Here is a 20,660-nt window from a genome sequence, read left to right as displayed (position 1 = left end):
GAGTTACTCCGGGGTTGAAAGACCTGACTTGGCTTCCAGTCATTCAGTGTAAAATAATTGTTTTATTAGCACTTTATTCAAATTCATTTTGTTTGAGGAATAAGGTTGCTTGGTATGTTGCTTCTTGCTCTCAGTCTTTACCAGTTGTTGCAGCTATTTGGACGTAAAAATTAAGTGCCACAAGAGAAAAAGTCTGGATGTATGGAACTTTGCTCCTGAAGAGGTTCACAGTCAGACAGCTTACTTGGTATTCTGGATGAGATTGAAAGCTACTCTTTTTATTAGCTAATTTTAACTATTTTACTGTTGTATATATCACTCTGCATATAAATTGTACTCTGCAATGGAGATGTTTTAGAACTATGGGATACAAATAAAGTTAGATTTTTAGTGAAACTATTAGCAAGAGAGTAAAATATTTTATGTAAACAAATCAGTATAAATCTCTCACTTCAATGGGTCCTTTCAGCCAATTAAAAGCTCAAGAAATGAAGATATCCATCTATTAAAATACAAAGAGGAACATCTGATCTACAAAACTCGATTTCTGGGCTAGCCCACTAGTAATACTGTGCACTGTCATGCAGAAGGACCTGGGTTTAACTGCTGGGTCAAGTCTTCCAGTTTTTGGCTTGGCTGGGGTTACAGCAGAGTGTTCACACCTCTGTGGTGAAAGTCATAGTCGTTGCTCAACAGCGACATCTGGCACATATATTCAGGGTCCTGCGTACTCCCTAGCCAAGGACAATTGATGTATGGACTAGACTACAACAAATTGGGAAGGAATACAAAATAAAGGAAAAATCCCTGAGTAGTTGAGCATGTGGCTCATGGTTCCAGATCCCAGGCCTGGTTCCAACTGAGCTGCTAGATCAAAAAGAAATCTGAGTTCTTACGCATGGTATCACCTTCTATAAGGATAGAAGTATGGCAGCCTAGTAGAGTCAAATCAACAACGTTGATTTCTTTCCTTTAACTGTAAATCGCTCAATACAGCAAGAATATGCCCTCAGAAGGCATACATGATCTTGGTAGTAAACGTAAGTTTCAGAATTTAGGTGCTCTCATTTAGTTGCTGGCCTTATAGAATAGTTACTTCAGTACTGCCCAGCTCCCTGACAAGCAGCCAGATTTGTTTCCATTTGGTGAACCAAACTTTGAACGACAGATGAAATGCTATCATATGCTAATTTTATCCTTTGCATGATCTGCAGTGCTATGGTTAAGCTCACTACAGCTGGGTGCAAAATGTCCCTCTAACCTTTTTTGACCTGTAAACAAACCGAACAGAAATGCAATACTAGAAAAATAGCAGCCCATTTCTTAATATTTAATACTATTGAAAAAAACCTGCATAGAATCTGGGGGTTTTCACAGTGGTGGGGTTGATCAGATCATGAATAGAATCACAAATCCTGATAAGTTCCCCGATAGGACTATAGGTTTTGAAGGTTTTGAAAGCAATCACTTAATAGAACTTATTGTTAATCTGGACCTTGGGAGTTAAGTATCTAGAACCCGAACTCCCAAATCACACAGGACATACCTGCACAGCTTAAACCAAATATTTTGGGATGCTTGGTCATGTCCCATCTATGGCAAGATCAACCTAAAGGTGAAGTCATATATGTTCGTTAGGTAGCAAGGAGGCGTCTACAATATGGAAGAGACAATATAGTTAGACAATATTTTTCCTATGGCATCCTAAGCATTCTTGGCTACATCCAACTGCCAATCTTAAAATTTACCCTTTCAACTTGAGAATATAAAGAGAGGACAACAGCAACTCTACTACTAAAAACTTCAGCATGTAAATTAGGATTAAAACATACACACCCCTGCAAGATCCTCCATCCTGGACACCAAATATAAAACAACTTTTCAAAAGCTCTAGTTGGGTCATTTCAATGACATCAGTAGTAGTATGACCCCCAACTAGAAAAATTATGACATTAACTAGGTCAATGCAAATTCATTTCATACAAGGGATAGGATCCAAATATTTCAACAATTTCTGACAATGGTTAATTTTCAGTAAGTCTTTACTTGTGCATTTTAATATGAAATTACACAAGTGTCTTCAAAACATCCAAGAGATGCCAGATATCAGTCTGAATCTAATTCCTATGGTATGTGTAATTAAGGGAGCATTTAAACTAAAACTGATAATATCCCATTTGTGTGAATATTAAACAACTAAACAGCCATTAAGGAAAAAAAAAACATTTTATTAACAGAATATCCCACAGAAGATATTTAGTAAAAATATATCATGTTGAGTAATGACTAAGTAGTAAGCAGTTACTTAAGTTGGCTTAGGGAACAGCACTGACTGTGGTTACATCTGTATCCAGGGTAGCACCAATAAACTGATAATGTGCTGCTATTCAAGAAAAATGCCTCAATGACAGATGTTCATTGAGGGATACGCTTAAAGGAAGTGTTAAGAGTGAAGTAGGACAGAGAGAATTCTTAGAAAATTCAACTGGCAGTACTAGGCATATTTCTCAGTAGAAGCAGCTTTGATTTTTTTTTCTCATCTATGCCTGAAAATACTCTTCTGATATTGGGACTGATGCTTGTGCTATGTTTTGGTTTTTTACTTTTTCCAAATCTGTAATTTTCTAAGAGCTTGAGATTCATGTTCTGTTTCACCCCCCCCCCCCCCCCCCCCCCCCCCCATAATGATTCTTCCTAGGCATGATAAGAATAAGAAGAGACGGTCTATACCACATTACAGTTTTAGCTTGAGGACAAACTTTCTAAAGAGATTTCCAAAGAGAGATGGTTTGTTCTACCTGTAAATGCATATAATTAGTTACACACCGTGTGTGTGATTTTAAGTTTGTCAGTTTGGAATGAAGTTATCTGAAAGCTCAAACACTACTTGCTGTAATTTTAAAGCTAAATTGTGGTTTCTATTAAAAACTCTGTACCACACGCAAGAAAAAAAATGTTTTTTTGATAGGGTACTACCTTCGCCCTACTCGAGTAAACTTTAATAGTTTTTAAAGTTTTACTACTATGCTCTTTACTTGTCATCATTTCTGGATTTCCTTTCTGAGAATTGCTAATTACTAAAATTTTTATATGCATTAGAACTTGCTCTATTTCCTTTAGGTTCTACAATTCAAAATTTATATTGCTGCAAAATCAAATCCTGCAGCTACTGCTATCACTGAATGAGAAACAATGTTATTAAAGAAATGTTTCCTCTGCCATTACACTTTTAAACATCTGCCAAAGATGTGGAAATACAGAAAATATTGCATGATAAACAGAAAACAGATCCTCCTCTGCCCAAGTATCATAGCAGTTCATTGACCCTTACACTGGTCTCCTCAGGGCTAGAAGTCACTTTTTGAAAAACAAAAATTCTGAAACTTTTATAGCAGGTCAAATCTGCTCAGTTTTCTATAACAACATCTCCCAGTTACTGCACATAGAAAATGGTTTGCTCGGGTTAAGATGTGATTTTTCTGCTTAGAAAATCATCAGAATAGGCTTCAATGAGAACAAAACCTGTGCTGAGCAAGTTGGGAAGGCAAAAAGGTGATTTCCTTTCGTAAACTATACAAAAAAAGATCTGGAAGTCAGATAGTACGAACACACGTGAATCCAAAACCTCTAATTTTCTCAGCACGACTTCTATTTACAGAGATGCTTTAAAGGGTATCTCAGATTTTACTTCAGTTGTAACTGAGGAATTGCCACTGTAAGAATGCCTACAAGGGAAGAGAGAAGACCACAAAGGCCGATTAATCCAGGGTTGGTCTTGTAGATACCCAGCTTGTCCAAGGGGCTAAACAGATCACAAAGGTTTTTTATTGTGTCCAACAAGAGTGAAGGGTGGTTCTTCAGGCTGCAGTAAAGCAGGAGCAGAGAAGAATCAAATGTAACCATTGTGATGGTTGGATCCTGTTCTTGGTTGTTATGATTGTAGAGTGCCTCAGTCTTCTTATCCTGGGCATTCTTTTCTATCCTTTGCAATATTTCAAACAAATCTCTAGCCAGGTTCATCAAAAGTGAATAAAAATAGTATCTGGTTGCCCAACGGATCCATTTTTCCTTATTGATATCAGAAACTAGACCAGTGCTCCTTGCCCACAGGATAGTGTCACAGATAAAATAAAGGACTCTGTTCACATTGGAAATGGTCAGGCAAAAGCGGGGAATGAGGCTTGGAAGCTGGAGAGTTCTCTTCGCTGCTTCAACCGCATGCACCATGTTGCCAAGTCTCAACACTGCAAAATAACAAAATAATTGCTATTTTCTTTGCAATAATATAAATAAAAAATGTGTGATATATATCACACACATATATATTTTTTTTTAACTGGTTGATTGGGAAAAGTCAGATTAAGAAAAATGCTTTGTTTTCAACTGGATCCATAAGGAAAGGGAGATTATAGCAACTCGCCCAAAGCCTCTCCCACACACTGTCAGTGGCAGAGGGCTCATGCCCCTACAAATACTCTCAAAAGCAGAGTCCAGTGCTCTGACCACAAGAAAGTTGATTTTGTGACACACTACAGAGTAGAACAGTCAGATAAACCCAACTCCTAATACCCTTTTCATGATCATCATTTCATGGTTCCCTTAAAATGACCTGCTTTTATGAGAGTTATGGGGCTGGCTGTAAGAGAAAGCAAAACTTTTTATCTTTACCAGAGATTAAACTCAACTGCAGCACAAGCTTTCCTGTACTACCCTACAAACAAAAAGACCTACTGTGGTATCAAGAAAGCCACAGAGTATTTGATGGTTGATTAAAAACCATAAAACTGTTCTAAAAAAAATTTAGAAGTAAGGATTTGCTAATAAGGATTGTCGGGCAGGAAGCGTCGTACTTACATTTGCGCCCAGAACTCATATTAGACTCCAAAGTTTTGAGCTTCATTAGCACTCTCTCTTTGCCAGTCTTACTTTGTAATAAATACCTAAGCAACATGCATGTATACTGAGTAGCTCTGAAATGGAAAAATGAGGATAATGGTGTAAATAGGAAACAAAAAAAGAATGAAATGCATGAAAAATCATTTTCTCCTAAAATAATTCGGGGTTTTTTTTAGATCTCTGCTGGCAAAGTGTAAATAAATGGTGCCCAATGTGTTTATTCTGTTTAGCTTAACACCGATAGCATGGGAACATGCTGGAAGTCAGCAGATAAGGACCAGTTGGCTCATCCAGCCTATCCTCATCATCCTTCACTGGCCTTACCACTGCCCTCGGTGCTCTACAAGTTTAACTGCCTTTTGGTCTTTGAGGTGTGTAACCAAGTTCTGATGTTGCCCTTATAATGCAACCTCTTACTTCTCCTTGGGAGCTCGATGCAGCTGGACTGCACCCTTCTCCTGCTTACCCGCACCCTTCAATTTCTTGACCCTACTTTTCCTCCTCCACCAGGGGGGGGGGGGTGGATACTGCAGCATCTCTAGAGGGTGCAGGCTGCCATTACAAACATGGTTTCAGCTTCCTTGATCACGATCCCACATACCTGAACAACATAGATCCACACATATGTAAAGATTGTATTCTATTATAAAATAAAATATATACATCTGAGCAAAGGATCTACACCACATAGGCTATGTGGGCTTCAGCCAAACATCTTTCAATTATTCTTATCTTGGGACAGTAAATAGGAGAGGTAATGATTTTTAAGGGATTATTTTTGGCAAGCAGCTGGCAACTTATCTGTGGGAGCACATTTTCAACCTAGAAGCCACTGTGCTGCTGCACTTGCTAGTTTAGTACTGATATGTTTGCTAGAGTTATAAACTGAGTTGCTTTATATTGTTACTATATCCTAATCTGTGTAGCATTGCCAGTTAAAAAAAAAAGTTTCAAAAACCGAAGGCTATGCTGCCAGCAGCTCACAGCCCAAGCTGGGTTTTCAGCATTGCCAAAAAATAATCTCTGAAAATCCTTAGCCCTAACTTCATTTTATTCATAAGCATAAAACTCTTTTCTTCTCTCTCTTTCTCCACTTCAGCTTTATTTGCATTACAAGGCCTCAGGGACTATACTAGTTCCAAGAGCTTGTATCTTAAAATATTTTTATTTATTAACCTTATAAATATATCGTTTGGCTCTGCTGCCTTATAAAACTAATTACTAAAAAATCTAATATTTAACAGAGTTGTTTTTCTCTTAAAGCATGAAACTTAAGCTACAACTATGGATTCTGAGAGAATAAAATAGTCAGTACTGTAAGAAGCCGTTTATTATAAAAGTACAAATTAATATTGCAAAAGTGTGTAGTAGACTAGAGGCCCTTTTAGGAAATATTACTGTTCAGCAGTTCATAGAAGAAGAATTAAAAATTTTGCATATGAACACATCACCTAGAATTATTTATAGCTAGAATTGCACGTGCACTCAATATCTTGGAAAGGTTTTTAAATTTAAAACAAGTGGATACGTGAACATTCCATCATGCCTAGTTCTGTACAAAAATTTGCATATGATTATTACCAACCAATGGCAGGACAGCTTTCAAAATGCTCAATGACATCACTATGTACTTTGTCTGAACTACCTGAAATTTCAGCTGAACTGGCTTATAAGAAAGAAAAAGGAAAAGGGTTCTAAGAATCAGGGTGTCAACGGCAATTGGAAAGCATGAGCTGAGGCTCACTGCGAATTCTATCTATGGCAAAAATTTGGATGAAACAGGGCAACTGGTTCAAAAGACATTGGTGTGGGTCACAAAGACAGACAAGATGACCTTTTCAAGCTAGTTTCCCTGTGGGAAATGAGAGTAAAATGCAACACATTTTGGCTAGATACCTTTGGTTAATGTGGTTTTCAGTGCAAGCAATGTTAGCCATCTTAGTAAAATTAAATTCTGATGATCTGCATTAGACATGAAAATAAAATAATGCTCATATTTCTTTTTGGTCTCTTCTGGTCTAAGACCCAAAGGTAGGGTCTGAGCCATGAGCTGAGGGCACTCCCTTTTTGGCTGAAACTGAGAACCTGCCACCTGACCCCTACTGGGGACAAAATCATTTTACAACTAGATTTGGTTAATTTTTTTGGAAAGGATGAGGAATAGAACTTATTGCAAATAAATAAATAAATTTGGCTAGCCAATAAAGTTGTGAAGGGCAGCCAGCAGGATCTTTAAACTGGCAATGCAATTGCTGGCATTTTGTTGACTGCCAGCCCAGGCCCAGATTTAGGCACAGGCAACATAAGCGACTGCCCAAGATGACGACAAGTATCTAGGGCAAAGAGAAGCCTGCTTCCACTTGCTTCAGGGCTGCCACAGTTTTAAAGAGGCAGCACTATGGCACTCTGCCTGTGGGCACCAAAATCTTAAATCCATCCCATGCCAGCCTCTACAGCAGCAAAGCCTCCATCTTTCTCAGTCAAAAATCCATCCTTCCCTTGCAGATACTGATCCTAAAATATTGATAGCACTGCCTGGCTTCTGTACGGGAGGACGTGGCGTAGGAGTGGAATGCACACTGATCCAGTCTGCAGCCCATGCTGTACAGTTTATTACTACTGCTGATGGGCCTTGGACTGTTCCCTCCCCCCCGATCCAAAAGAAACTGTCCATAAGAAACGAGACCAGGGAAGAAGGGGACTGGCTGGTCAACCATTTAAAAAAAAAAAAAAAAAAAAAAAAAAGGTTTAAAGATGGTAACCCTACTTACAACCATTGCCAAAGCAGAAGAGTTAAACCCTCTCTTGGAATCCCCCCCCCCCCCCCCAAAAAAAAACCAAAACAAACCCCCATATGTTAGATCATCTCTTATTGGCCTTTTGGTTGAGATTAAGAATGCAAATAACCGAGGAGTAACATGCTGTCATAAGAAAAAATGGAGAACGGAAGAAACACACTCCCATTTTGAAAACCAACCAAACACCCATTAAAACAGAAATAACTAATCATTTCTTATTGGTTAAACATTTATAGTGGATAACTGTTAAATGTACATAATGTTTTCAACAACCTTCATGCAAGAACATTGTCTCAAATACACGGTTTGCCGTATTTGAAATGAAAGAAAAATGTTCATGCTGTAATGCTAGCATTGTTTTCCATGCATTGCATTAAATTAGGCCAAATTTTTATACAATTTTCATTAAAAAAAGAAAAAACAGTTTACTCATTGCTGTTAGCATCTAAGAGTTCTCTTTTTCATTTCTTCAATTTGTTTTCAAAGCGCCCCCTCCCTGTCCCCATTTCATTTCAGCATCACCGCATCTGCCATTCATCGCAACTACAATTTTCCCCTTCCAATGATTTTTTTTTTTTTTAATTTTTTATCTGCACTGCTGCTGTAGGTAGAAGTTAGTTTACCGGCACCCTTCCTTCATACAGAATTACATCACCTTATTTTCCCTTGAGCGGGCGAGCGACCCCCGAGCAACTCACCTGAAGAGCCGGTCCCGTCCCTGGCTCTTGTTCGTGAATCTCACGAAGGCGTCCATGGTATGGGCCGGCGGTGCCGCTTCTCTCTGTTTATTCTAAAGAAAGTACAGCTGCAATAGGTAACTTGACACTTTATTAGGGAAAGACAGAGGCAAAGGGATAGGGACAAGGAACAGAACAAAACACGAGGAAACAGAGTCCTTTGCATTCTGTGGGGTAGATTTTATAAATTTATGCGAGCACGTACTTTTGTTCGCGCACCAGGCGTGAACAAAAGTACGCTGGATTTTATAAGATACGCGCATACCTTATAAAATCCAGGATCAGCGCGCGCTGCCTGTTCCCTCCAAGGCCGCTCCGAAATCGGAGCGGCCTCGGAGAGAACTTTCCTCCCGCTTCCCCTCACTTTCCCCTCCCTTCCCCACCCCCCTGGCTCTAACTAAACCCCCCCCTACCTTTGTTGGCAGATTTACGCCTGCGGAAAGCAGGCAGGCATAAATCTGCACATGCCAGTGGGCTGCTGGCGCGCCATCACCCGACCCGGGGGCTGGTCCTCGCGGCACGCCCCCCGCCACGCCCCTCCATGCAAGCCCTGGGATTTACGTGCGCCGCCGAGCCTATGCAAAATAGGCTCAGTGTGCGCAGGGGGGTTTGGGGTAGGTTTTCGGGGGGTACGAGCATACCCCTTTGAAAATCTACCCCTGTGTCTAACACTGGTATACAGGAATACAGCACTAAGAGGTGTCAGAAAGACAGGGCATACCCCCTCCAAACAAAAGAATGCCAAGAATTCCAAGGGGAGGGGTGAACACACACGCAGCCGCTCTGCCAGGCACACAGGGGAGGGGCAACCTACTCCAGTCCCCAGAAAACACTGTGAGACTCAAGAAAACTGAGGGAGGGGAACGCTCCAAGTCAAAACTGCAATTCCCAGCAGGGAACATACGGACCGCCCACAGCCCGACACAAAGAAATTCTTAAGCATGAAATGTAATAATGCTGGAGCTCATAAAGTGCCAGCCAAAAGAGAAACAAATGAAACTAATCAGAAATACATTCAAACACACAATAAAGAGAAAGGGACAGAAAAGACACAAGTAAAAAAAAAAAGGTGCTTAAAACTAATCTTATAAAAAAAAACTACACTGGAAAAAAAACCAAAGATAAGAACAAGAAAGAAACAAGGGACCCCCTCATGCTGGAGCACAAACAGCTGTGGTAGCCAGAAACACTCTGCCTGTCTTTACTTCTGTATCTACGGCGTCCTCTGATTTTTCTTAGTGCAGGGACTCCTCTGGGGTAATACAGGAACGGGCTTAAGCTAAACACCGTCAGGAAAAGGAGGGACACTGACAACAGGGAAAGGGGAGATAACTGATAAGACACAAGCAGCTCTCTAAACATACCTGATTTATAACAAACCAGAGGCAAACTAAATGCCCTTCTGGCTTGTGCAAAGCGAGAACACAGTTCAACAAACATGTTGAATTAACCCTTACAGCATGTGACTGACCTCCCAAGATTTCAGACCAGAAATAAGACACCATAACAGTTTACCAATGGGTAAATTCAGAAAAATTTAACAATGTCTCCCTTATGACAAGGAGATTTATGTTTTAACTTACCTAGACAAATTATCACACCAAGGTGAACTCCTGGTGCCTCAACTCCGTTGCAGCGAACGGAAACTGTTGGGCAGTAAGCGATACAGCTGCTTAAACAAAAAAAAACAGTGAAAGCCAACTTCTGTCAGCTGACCTTCAAGAATGGCCTTCCTCCCCTTCGAGGTAACCATCTGAAGAATTAACAATTATTCGCGAAATGAAGTCCCAGCCGGGCTGCCATCCGCTGCTAGGCAGGACGATGCCCCTGGGACATTGCAATCCAGAGAGCTGGCGAACACGTCCGGCCCGGTACAGGCCCAGCTTGAAATGCCCCCGCCCCCCCCCCAAATGTATTGTCTGGTCTGAGCAGGCAGGAGAGTCAAATCAGAGCTGCAGACAAAAAACCCATTAAACCATCCTCTCCCTGCTACCAAATGTTTATTCTACAGAAAGCACAGCTGCAATAGGTAACTTGAGACTTTCTTAGGGAAAGACAAAGGGATAGGGACGAGGAAACAAGAGTCCTTTGCATTCTGTGTCTAACACTGGAATACAGCACTAAGAGGTGTCAGACAGACAGGGCACACCTACATCTCCCTGGGCGCCGGCGAAAGGCAGTTAAGCGGCCGCGGAGCGAGCCCGGAGCCGGCGACCAAAGTGGGGCCGACAGGTGTCTGGGTTACCTTTAAAGCGGCCCCCGGGGAAACACAATTCCGACCAGCGCAAGGGCCTCGGTCGCACAAGCGCACGTCTCGGGTTCAGTGAAACCCCACAGAACTGAGCCAAGAAGGCTCCAGCGAGGAACCCTGCTGTTAAAATGGGAGCGAAGCGCGAGAAGGACCTGACCCAGCGGCGAAAAATCCTAGCTAAGCACACGTTAGGATTTCCGCCCCCCCTCCCCCCTTTCTGCTCTGGTGACTCGGGAGAGGTCCTTTGCTTTCCGAGTCTAGTTTCCGCCCGGACCCTCGGGTGCGCCTTCCGGTGACGGTTACCATGGCGACGCAAGAACTGGAGGCTACAGGCAGGAGCGCGGGCGCCTCGAGACGGAAGGAGCAGAAAAGCAGAGGCTGAGTGGGGCAGCCGGGAGGTTGGTAGAGGCGTCTGGCACCCCCTTCTCGGCCGCGGGAGGGGGAGACGGGGGCGTGGAACAGAGGAATCCTGCTTGGGAATTCCACCTCGTGCATAAATTGCCGGGTCTCCTCGGAAGCACCGGAGGAAAGCTCCGGGCAGGGATTCGCAGGGCTCGTGCCGTGGATCTCAGGCAGCAGAAAACGACCACAACCCTGCCAGGCAGCATGCAAGGAACCGGAGGGGAGGGGGTGAAAAGCCCACAACTGTTATCGCAGCAGCTGTTCACACATAAGAGACAGTCCTTGCTCATAGAGCCAATGCACAAAGCAGGAGACCCTACTTTTCCAGTAGCAGCCCCTCCATCTTCTCCAAAAGGTGGCATGAAGGAAGGGGCTAGAGCAAGTGACCGCTCTGAGGGGGTCAGCTCCAACCCCTCCTCTCCTTTCTCCCCCCAGGGGCTGCCTGCTACTAGCAGGGACAGGAGGAGGAGGAGGGAGCTCGCTGGAGAAGAAACAGCCCCAGGCCTCAGCAGTGGTCCCTGCGAGTGATCGGTGGGGAGGGAGAGGAGGTGAATGCTGTTCAGGCTGGGAAGAAAGGGCAGGTGGGAATCTCTAAATGAGTGAATGTGCCCATTTGTGCCAATGGAAGAACTAACATATTTCATAGTCGAAGGTTACTCAGGGCTGGTGCGACCATTAGGTGGGACTAGGCAATCGTCTAGGGTGGCATCAGTGGATGGGGTGCCACCAGGGTATGCGAGGGTGCCATTTTCAAAATTGAAATGAGGGCTGATAACAGTTGGGGGGGGGAGGGGAAGAACAGGGGCAATGTTTCATTCGTCTGCCTAGAGTGCTACAGACCCTTGCACCAGCCCTGAGGTTACTAGCGTAGAGATGAGAAGTCATGTTAGTTTCCTCTACAGCAGTGAATCAAACATTTTCTGTTTACTGGAGAACATTCCAGACATTAACTTTCGAGCTGGAAGTTGGAGAGTGACTTTTTCTCCTAAAATTAACATTAAAATCTTGGACAACACTGGTCATGGATGTCTGTTGTCATTTGCAAGTCAAGAAATTGTGGTGGGTGGATAAGAGAAGGGTGCTGTAGCATGTTATACTAATGTCTTACATCAAGGGATTTGATTATTTATTGCCTGTAATCTAATTTTGTTTTGAAATAAACAGTGTGGCTCTTGCTGTGCTTGTCTTTTATCACTGTCACTGTCAAAGTTTCAGCATCCAGTCACCAATCAGGAATATAGGCTTAATTTTTCATCTGACTGTAATACTTTGTATGTGGTATATGTGATTTTGTCCCTGTCCATTGCTCTATGTTGGCAAGACTATCCCTGCAATTCACACTCAAATTTTGGAACTCTGTAGCTGTTTATGTCACCAATGGGAGGAAGCACTTCTTGTTTCACAATGGATTCAAGCACATCATACAATACACGATGTATGCTTTTTTGTCATTGATAAAATTATTCCTCATAACAGAGGCGGTGACACGGTGAATGCAGTGGATTTTCCAAACTATGATCCACGCACCCTGCTGGCCTGAACCAGGAAATCGAGTGGTCTCAGTTTTATTAATTAATGCACCTGTAGTTCTGAATCTCATACATGTGAGGATCACATGACTTGATGTTTATGTATATGACTTGTATCCTTGATAGGTTTTTCTGTATTTTCCCGTGAGTGGTTTATCTCTCTGTTTGAGGGTTAGGACTGGTTTGACACATTGTAAAGAGAACAGTGCTGTATTTCTTATTTATGATTTTTGAAACCTGGTCTGAATAAGGAATCCAGTGTTACTATTTTATTTCCTATGCTCAATCCTCTGCTTCTTTTCCAGTGTTCATATGTACAGTAAATATTTGATTCTTCTACCTTTTCTTGTATAAGTAGAAATAGTTAAAGTGGTATTTGAAGTCAATATCTCTGTTGTGCAAGCTCTATTTTTGTGGACATCATGCTGTTTGAAATATATTCTTACATGACATCTGCAAGTATGTATGAAGATTACGCTGTTCTAGATACATGATCTATTCTCTTAATTCTCTTTCATGATTGGTTTAATTTTCTATTTTTCTGATTGGTGATGTGGGGTCATGTGACTAGTTTGGCGCGCAAACGGAAGCATTGCTTCTGTTTGCTTTGAAGCCATACACAGTGATATATACTGATACTGTATGTTGACAAAAACAGGTATATTTAGTTATTGTCTTATTTTCCTGGTGCATGCAGAGATTAATTGTTGAAAGGAATTCTTGTTTCTTACACAATTTTATGTTTCCTTGATTTTAGTGATTTGTCCCTCCCGATTTAGCATGTCCGTGAAACATGTACGAGTTGGGGGACTCAGCTACTTCAACTACATTTGTAATAATTGATGATCTAAAAGTCTAAATAAACCATATCTGCCACTATACATGATTGTTATTCACAACATTCACTTTTGATTGATTCTTAATCATGACTGCTGCACTATTCATTACTTTCTGATTGATATATACGTGGTGCAGTCTTCTCCACTGGACCTTTTGAAATAAACATTTACAGAAAGAACTACCTTTTTGAGCAAAACTTGGCAAAGAATTGCATGGGTAATAACAAACTGGCATGGGTACTTTGTACCTGTAGACTGCTGCACTTGTCTTTTAGTGGGTAACACTGTGATGGAAAAGAACACGTGTAGATTGAAAGTTTGATCTACACATGATATTTTCTAAATCCACCCAAAATGCCTCCCCTTTAATCCGGCTAGTAGCAGTTTTCAGACAGCCAGTTTACCTGGCTGACTGGCTTTGAAAACTGCCTTCTTGGGGACCAAGTGAAATTTTGTTTTCTGGCATGTCTTCTGCTTAAAGGGATCTATTTATATATTTATATATTTTATATATTTATATATATATTTATATATATATATTTATTCATTTGATTACCTATGTACCGTTTCATAGTCTTATTTTTTCACTTGCTATTCTAATGTATCAATAGGCTGAAATGTAAATATTGTGCTGTTCAATTTCTCCCCTTCCATCCCAAGTTTATTTTCCTTGTTTTTTTGTAACTTTCCCTCTCCCTTTTTCTGATTCACTGTATTTAAAGTTCAAGGTTCTTATTGAAAATATTGTTTTTTACGTTACGTTATGCTTTACACTCCTTGTTATTTGTAAACCGGGTTGATGTGATGCCTATCATGAAACTCGGTATAACAAAAACAATAAATAAAATAAATAAATAAATCTAAGCACCAGAAAAAGCAGAATCAGATAATCTGATTTTCCAGTGTCTAATTCCCTTTTGTGTAGGAGATATGCTCTCTACTATTAAGGCATGTTTGAATCAGTCCCAAAATAATCCTACTTCTGGGAAAGCAGTAAAAGAAATGCACAATTTGTGCTATAGCTTACATAATAAACTCGAATGTAATTAGACCTCTGAACTCAAAATTATGATAAAGTTTATTCTAAAAGAAAGTATGCAGCTGAGTCATAGGGACTAATGTATTAAGGCTTTTCTCCTATTCTGTGTGTTTAGGGGAAAAAAAGCTTAGTTAGTCAGGTGCATAGTATGAAAGAGGTACAGCAATTTGCCATAGTAAAATAAAATTTAAAAAAATGAGCACCATAAGCAGAGAGACAATTGTCAAGTTAGTGGAATGGTCAGAAAAAAACACCAGATTTCTGTCAGAGAAAGTCCATCTGAAGTAGTTAAACATCTACACAAAATTAAATCTAAAACATGAATATTTTCCTAAGATAGTAAGCTAACTTCTTTAATTATTTTCTTAGATACTTGTTTCCTCGTTTCCAATGCTGCCTTTTGGAAGCTTCTGATTTGATTTGAAGTACGGTTGCCTGTAGAAGAATTATCAAACAGCAGGATGCCTGTGTACATCAGAAAGGGAGCAATGCACATCCCATCCCCTTCCGAGAAGGACTGGTCTAAAATGGAAGAGGAAGATTACTATCTCAAGGATCCAGACCAAGCCCTTGATTGCCTGCCGCAGCCTTATAGGATGATTGGGAAAATAGTAAACCGGATTTTTGACCAGTCCTGGGAGAAAATTCAGGCAAGGGAAGAGTGCCGAGAGGCAGAGAGACTCAAGAGGAAAGCCACCGCTTACCAGCCAACTGATGAAATTAAGGTGCAGAACTTTCTGTAAAGAATAATTATACAGAGGGTGATTTTCAAAGCCCTTTTAGTGGGTAAAACAGTGCTTTACCCATGGAAATAACCTGTTATAGAATTGCCCACCTGATAAACAGGAAAATGTACAAGCATAAGCCCTGTATGCACACAAGTTTTCCTGGACTGAGCGGACCAGGAGGCAGCATTGGGAAGGGGTTTGGACTCGCATGTGCCTCAGGTTTACTGAGAGGCTTCTATGCATATCACAGCAGGTGCTGGTGAATTTGGTGGGATAATTTTCAGAGCAGACTTAATGCTCATAAATTCGCTTTGAAAATTGGCGTAACTTGTGCATCCGTTTGCTGTCAATCTCATAACAGCCCTCTTAGGGCTCAATTCACCCAAAGCTAGGACTTTGACAAATTTCCAGCAGAAATCTATTTCCCAGATTTGACAAATACAAAAAAAAAACCACCCCACATAATGTACCTTAAGAATATGGTTCAGAGACCCCATCTCTCCTGGGAAAACCAAATAATCCTTCTCTATGCAAGTTCTTAGGGCAGACTCAGAATTGCATAGTTCATCAGCTTCATTACAGTGTACAAAACCGTTGCAATCCTTTTTTTTTCTAAACTCTTGCTATGGTATCAGCTTGAACTAAGGCCAAGAAGTTAGAAGTACCGGTGCTTGTTCCTACTTTAATCACCTCACTGTCTCATGGTCAGAACCACTTATCTAGCACAACTCCATAGGAATCGATAAGGAAAAAGAAAAATAAATATTAAAAATATGATTAGTAAAACACATTTTTATAATGGTATGACAGGGAGTATCTTCTAGAGGAAAGGGAAGGCTCAAATTTATGTAAAAAGGAAACATTCCCACTTCATCCTCATTGTAGATTTTGCCTGCCCGTAACTCCCTTATGAGCAGTACTGCACATCTACATTCCACAGCTATGGAGCTTCATTACCTTCATAGGGCAATAGGCACTACTAGCCCCACACAACACTGAGCAACCTTCTACAGGAAATGTAGGGGGACAAGGCAACACATGACCATTTAGGACCAAACAAGCATATCCTTACATAAGTTGTTTAGGAAGGACATGATATCCTATCTCTCTTTCACACATGCTCACACACACCCACACCTCTGATGGTATTTCCAATGAAAAGGTGCTGTTAATAACTAGAGCTTATGCATTCAGTCTGAAAGTCAGACATAGGAAGAGTAATTTTCAAAGATATTTCCGCAGGTAAAACTTGTTTATGGCCTTTTACACAATTGCCTGCATACTGCCAGTTCACATGCAAGTTTGCCCAGGCTAAGCAGACGCATTCCCAGATTTTCAGATCTCTGCAAGTAACTTGTGTACATTACACCTGCTTCCATGCCAATGCAAAGCATGCGGATACAAGCGAATCCGTGTTACATTTTTAAAGGGAAATTCTGTGAGGAGTTTCCCTTTGAAAATAAGCTTGCAGTCATAAAATTTGTCCTCTTACTGTTTTTTAATTGAATGTAACATTTGAATATAAAAGTGGAGATAATATGTTGTAATCATGTTTATTTCTGTTTCTCACCAGTTTTATGGAAGAGCCAATTGCATAACAACATGTGGAGCTGAAAGTTTAATCTTTGTTGGGCTTACCAGTGGATTAGCAGTCTTCAGTATGTCCAGTTTCACAAGGATTTGTGGTTGGGAAGCAGGAGAGGTAGAAATATCTACCCTCTCTGCCTGCCACGTGACGAATCAGACATATCTCATTGGCACAGTGGATAACATGGGTATTGTCTGCTTATACTGCTTGTATATTCAATGATAAAAGCTGGATGACTAAAAGTGAAGTGGGTCTTCTTCTACTGTATTCTACCAGCTTCTTACAACTTGGTGAACTATACAAAGATGCTTGACGATAATCATTATAGTTACAAGTCCAGTTTCTGCAGAAAGTTTCTTACTAAGCATTACCTGACTTGAGTAGATGCTTCTTACATGCACATATGCTAATTTTTATGTGCGCAACTCTTTGAAAATTCACCCCATAACGTTCAAGTTGTATTGTTTTGTACTTTGTGTACTTCTGGCATGTCACAAAGCTAATACTTTATTTTCCTTAACATCAATGTTTAATTTGGAGAGGGTACTTCCAATCAACTCAAGACAGGGAAGTTTTTTTTACATCTGTTAGTTTGCTTTATGATATTAACATTTTCTTCTTAATTTTTAAGGTTCTCTTTAGTTTTCTGGTTTGGGAGCTTGGAAAGTTAGCGTAGCATTGGTTGATGCATGAGTGAAACGTGTAACTAAATTATAATTGTTGAAAAAAAAATCGTTGTACCTCTGAAAGCAGTGATGACTCAGGTGCTTTCTCATTACATTTAACCAAGATCTCCTGTCAGGACTCAGCTCCTGCCATGGTCTGACAAGCAGGGCTTCTTGATTTTAAAGCAGCAGTACTAGCAAATAACTATCATGTTGATTTGTGCTGCTTTATCTTCATCTCCTCAACTTACTTTAGGAGATTTTGAGAGTGGAGATGTAGAAGAATGGTAGTTTTTCTACTGCAGTTGTTTTAAGGGCCCCTAGTTTGTTCCCTAAAAGTAATTATTGGATGACCATTTTCTTATTAACTTTTCAAGCATCAGTATTAGGAAAATGTTTTCAGATAGTTCCATTGGCAGTTAAAACAATTGCAGTTGTTAGATTACCCCTTTTTGTTCAGATTTGTATTTCATATAGTAAGCCCAGTTTTAGGGGTCAATGCCCTGAAGTGCTTTCTTTATTGATTTATATTCCACTTTTCAGCACTTCAAAGCAGATTACATTCAGGTACTGTAGGTTATACAGTATAACACTTAATGCACATTTGCTAGCTTGCATTAACCTTAATGTAAACCTATGTTAATAAGGCAGCGAGATACTAATTTTTACATAGGTAACTTTAAAAATTCACCCCACTATTTCTAAATCAGGCAAACAAACTGCGCTATTGGCTTTTTGCTCACTTTTTTCCAGTCATTAAGGGGCAAATTGTACAAAAGTGTATTAATGTCAACTTAACATTTGTTAGTGCAGTGTTTAGTGTGTACATTAATGGCCATATGTAATGAGATGTGCATTAATGTGTACTAATGTGTAACTAATATTTTTGCATTAATGTATACGCATTAAATTTCGCGTGGTTTAACATGCATTGTTTTTTGCTGCGCTAATAGGTAATGAGCGCCGGGTAGCGCGCACATATGTACGCCTGCGCGCAACCTTTTTAAAATCTACCCCACAATGTTTACAAAAAAAAACCCAAACCTCATTGCACAAATTAGGTGAGTGTGGTTAGTTTAGATGGAATAATTTTCAAAGGGAAAGTACTCATGTAAAGTATGCAGGTAATTAGCTTCAATTTTATGTGGGCTATTACAAAATTAGCTCCCATAGACAGTTCCTTTCAGACTGGGCCGCTGTTCTGCTAGGATGCCGCTGACATTGAGGCTCCATTCTTCCCACTGACATTGCGGGCCTTAAAGAGGCAGCCACAGTAGGAGGCAGACGGCCAGCCGTAGTGTGACCTGCTAGAGCTGCCTGAGGGAGGAATCTTTTTTCCATTTGCCTTCCCCAGAGAAGAAAGAGGCCCCCATCCCTGGAGCCTCCACCCCCCTACCCTAATGAGATTATCTGAGGGGGGTCCTCCCTTTGGGAGCAGAAAAAGAAAGGAAAGGGGGGGTATAATTTCTGCTCGGTTAGATGGATTGGCAGTATTTTGGGTTTTAGGTTAGCAGTGAAGGTGGTTAGTTTTGGGCTTTGGATTTTTATTTATTATTCTGTGGGTTGTTGAGTGGGATTGCAAGTTTATTTAATTTCTTATGTTTATGTGCCTCTTTGGATGTTTCACCATTATATTTTGTAATGCATCTTATCCATACTAGTGATGAGATGGTTTGCTGTTCCTGGGCTGTTTTTACAGATGTCTTCCTGCCTTTTGTTCCCTCTTTGAGAGTGGGTGTTGTGGTCAGCAGTATTTAAGGATTTTATTTACAGTTCTTTTAATGTATAGTATTATTTTATAGTGTTATGATTATGTACTATTTTTTTTTTGCTGTACTTTGTTTCTAAACTGTAAATTACTTTGGGTTCCCTTTTTTAGGGACGGAGGGCATATCAAGGCCTAAAATAATTGAAAGTTCGCAGGTACTTTTTTTCTTGTGGCCTTTGCACCAATTTTGGAAGGGAAACATTCCCTTTGAAAGTTGCCTGAGAAAAAGTAAGCGCGCAGCTTTGAATCTGCTTAATGTGTGGGTATTATCTTTGAATAAATTTACACATGCATGTCTTAAATTTCAAACATATGCTTGTAAGAGCAAATGTTTGTCCATCCCAGCCTCTGGAATGCCTCCCCTTACTGCGGATGCTTATTCTGAATCCTTTGACCTCCCTTTTCTCCCCTTCCCTATCGCGCACACTTTCAAATTCTTGTAGCGCTCATGGGCTGTTTTATTTTTTGTTTCAGGAGTTGCTCGCCTCTTTTATTTCACTTGTGACCACATCTCCCTGGTAAAAGTGATCAATGACTTGGTATGCCCTTTTCTCTCTCTTTGTGGTGCATTAGCAGCTATTGGGTTAAGGAGGGAGAAAAAATATTTAATAATTTTTCCCAATATTTCCCACAGGCTAGGAGATAGGCCTTTCTTTCCCTGAGTGTCTTTTACTTGTAAATGTATCGTAAAATTTCATAATGAATGCTTTATATTTTTTGTCCCTGAACAATTAAGGGTTTATTTAGATGCCAAAAAGTTGCCTGTGAGCACCGAGCTATCCGGTAGTACGCACTTACATTAATGGTAGTGCTGTGTAAAGCCTGTTTCCTGTTTTCAGCTTTAACGTTCTTTCTCCTATATATATATATTGCCCCATTCTCTGCTAGCTTTATGTACCAAGGAGAGGTTTTCATTTATAGTTTATATTTTCGTTGCCTATATGCTTTTTGAGCCTGTCATATGAATCAGCCTCTTGTTTCATTTTTACAAGTATTTTTGTCTTGTATTAATCGGAAAACTTATAAACAACATGATAAAAACATATTTAATATTTAATGTAGGTGAGTAGTGGGGAGGGAGGCAGCCAATCATTGGGTTTTACAAGCAGGACCGGGGGGGCTGGAGTCCAGCATTGTCCTCAAGTTTTAAAAGAAGGTTTGGAGAGAGGACGGGTGGGGGTAGTATCCTGCTTTGGTGGGAGGGGAGAGGATTGTCCACCCTTTGTTGGGGTAATGACAGCACTACTTAGTTGGAGGTTGTTTAAAGATGTCCGGTTAAGTGGTATGTTATCCAGCCATACAATGCCGGATGACTTTAGGCCGGCTCAGAAACAGGTCTAAAGTTATCCGACTAACCTAGCTGGATATACCTGATATTCGGCTAGGTTGGCCGGATAACTTTACCCCCTGCCTGGAATGC

At 40.5% G+C, this 20,660-nt stretch overlaps 3 protein-coding genes across 10 annotated transcripts in view; 1 reads left to right on the top strand and 2 right to left on the bottom strand.

The window, feature by feature from the left end:
- The window catches only part of FANCI (FA complementation group I), a 153,004-nt gene extending 144,534 nt beyond the window's left edge, over positions 1-8,470 (bottom strand). The window contains exon 1 of the mRNA XM_029574663.1: positions 8,393-8,470. The gene's annotated coding sequence lies outside the window, so the exon portion shown is untranslated. The remainder of the gene's footprint in view (positions 1-8,392) is intronic.
- Positions 2,663-10,825, bottom strand: PEX11A (peroxisomal biogenesis factor 11 alpha). Of its 7 annotated transcripts, none has more exons than XM_029574674.1 (5): positions 10,677-10,825; positions 10,015-10,100; positions 8,393-8,484; positions 4,855-4,970; positions 2,663-4,244 (listed from the first exon to the last, which is right to left on the bottom strand). In XM_029574674.1, the coding sequence occupies exons 3-5, from the start codon at positions 8,446-8,448 to the stop codon at positions 3,685-3,687; spliced, it is 732 nt and encodes a 243-aa protein (XP_029430534.1). In that variant the 5' UTR covers positions 8,449-8,484; positions 10,015-10,100; positions 10,677-10,825; the 3' UTR covers positions 2,663-3,684. The 7 variants fall into 7 exon arrangements, with proteins under 7 accessions (XP_029430534.1, XP_029430533.1, XP_029430538.1 ...); XM_029574673.1 differs by lacking the exon at positions 10,677-10,825 and adding an exon at positions 10,585-10,661; XM_029574678.1 differs by lacking the exon at positions 10,015-10,100.
- A 74-nt stretch (positions 10,826-10,899) lies between these two features.
- WDR93 (WD repeat domain 93) overlaps positions 10,900-20,660 on the top strand; it is a 42,504-nt gene continuing 32,743 nt past the window's right edge. The window contains exons 1-4 of one of the 2 annotated variants that reach the window (XM_029574672.1): positions 10,900-11,080; positions 14,861-15,216; positions 16,793-16,877; positions 19,715-19,779. In XM_029574672.1, the coding sequence (XP_029430532.1) occupies positions 14,953-15,216; positions 16,793-16,877; positions 19,715-19,779 (414 nt within the window). In that variant the 5' untranslated portion in view covers positions 10,900-11,080; positions 14,861-14,952. Of the gene's footprint in view, positions 11,081-14,860; positions 15,217-16,792; positions 16,995-19,714; positions 19,780-20,660 lie in introns of both variants that reach the window. The other variant, XM_029574671.1, reaches the window with a different exon arrangement.

Source organism: Rhinatrema bivittatum, chromosome 13, assembly GCF_901001135.1.
Source record: "Rhinatrema bivittatum chromosome 13, aRhiBiv1.1, whole genome shotgun sequence".
Taxonomy (NCBI): domain Eukaryota; kingdom Metazoa; phylum Chordata; class Amphibia; order Gymnophiona; family Rhinatrematidae; genus Rhinatrema; species Rhinatrema bivittatum.
Note: the sequence above shows the minus strand (reverse complement) of the source record. Positions and strands in the feature narration are given on the sequence as shown.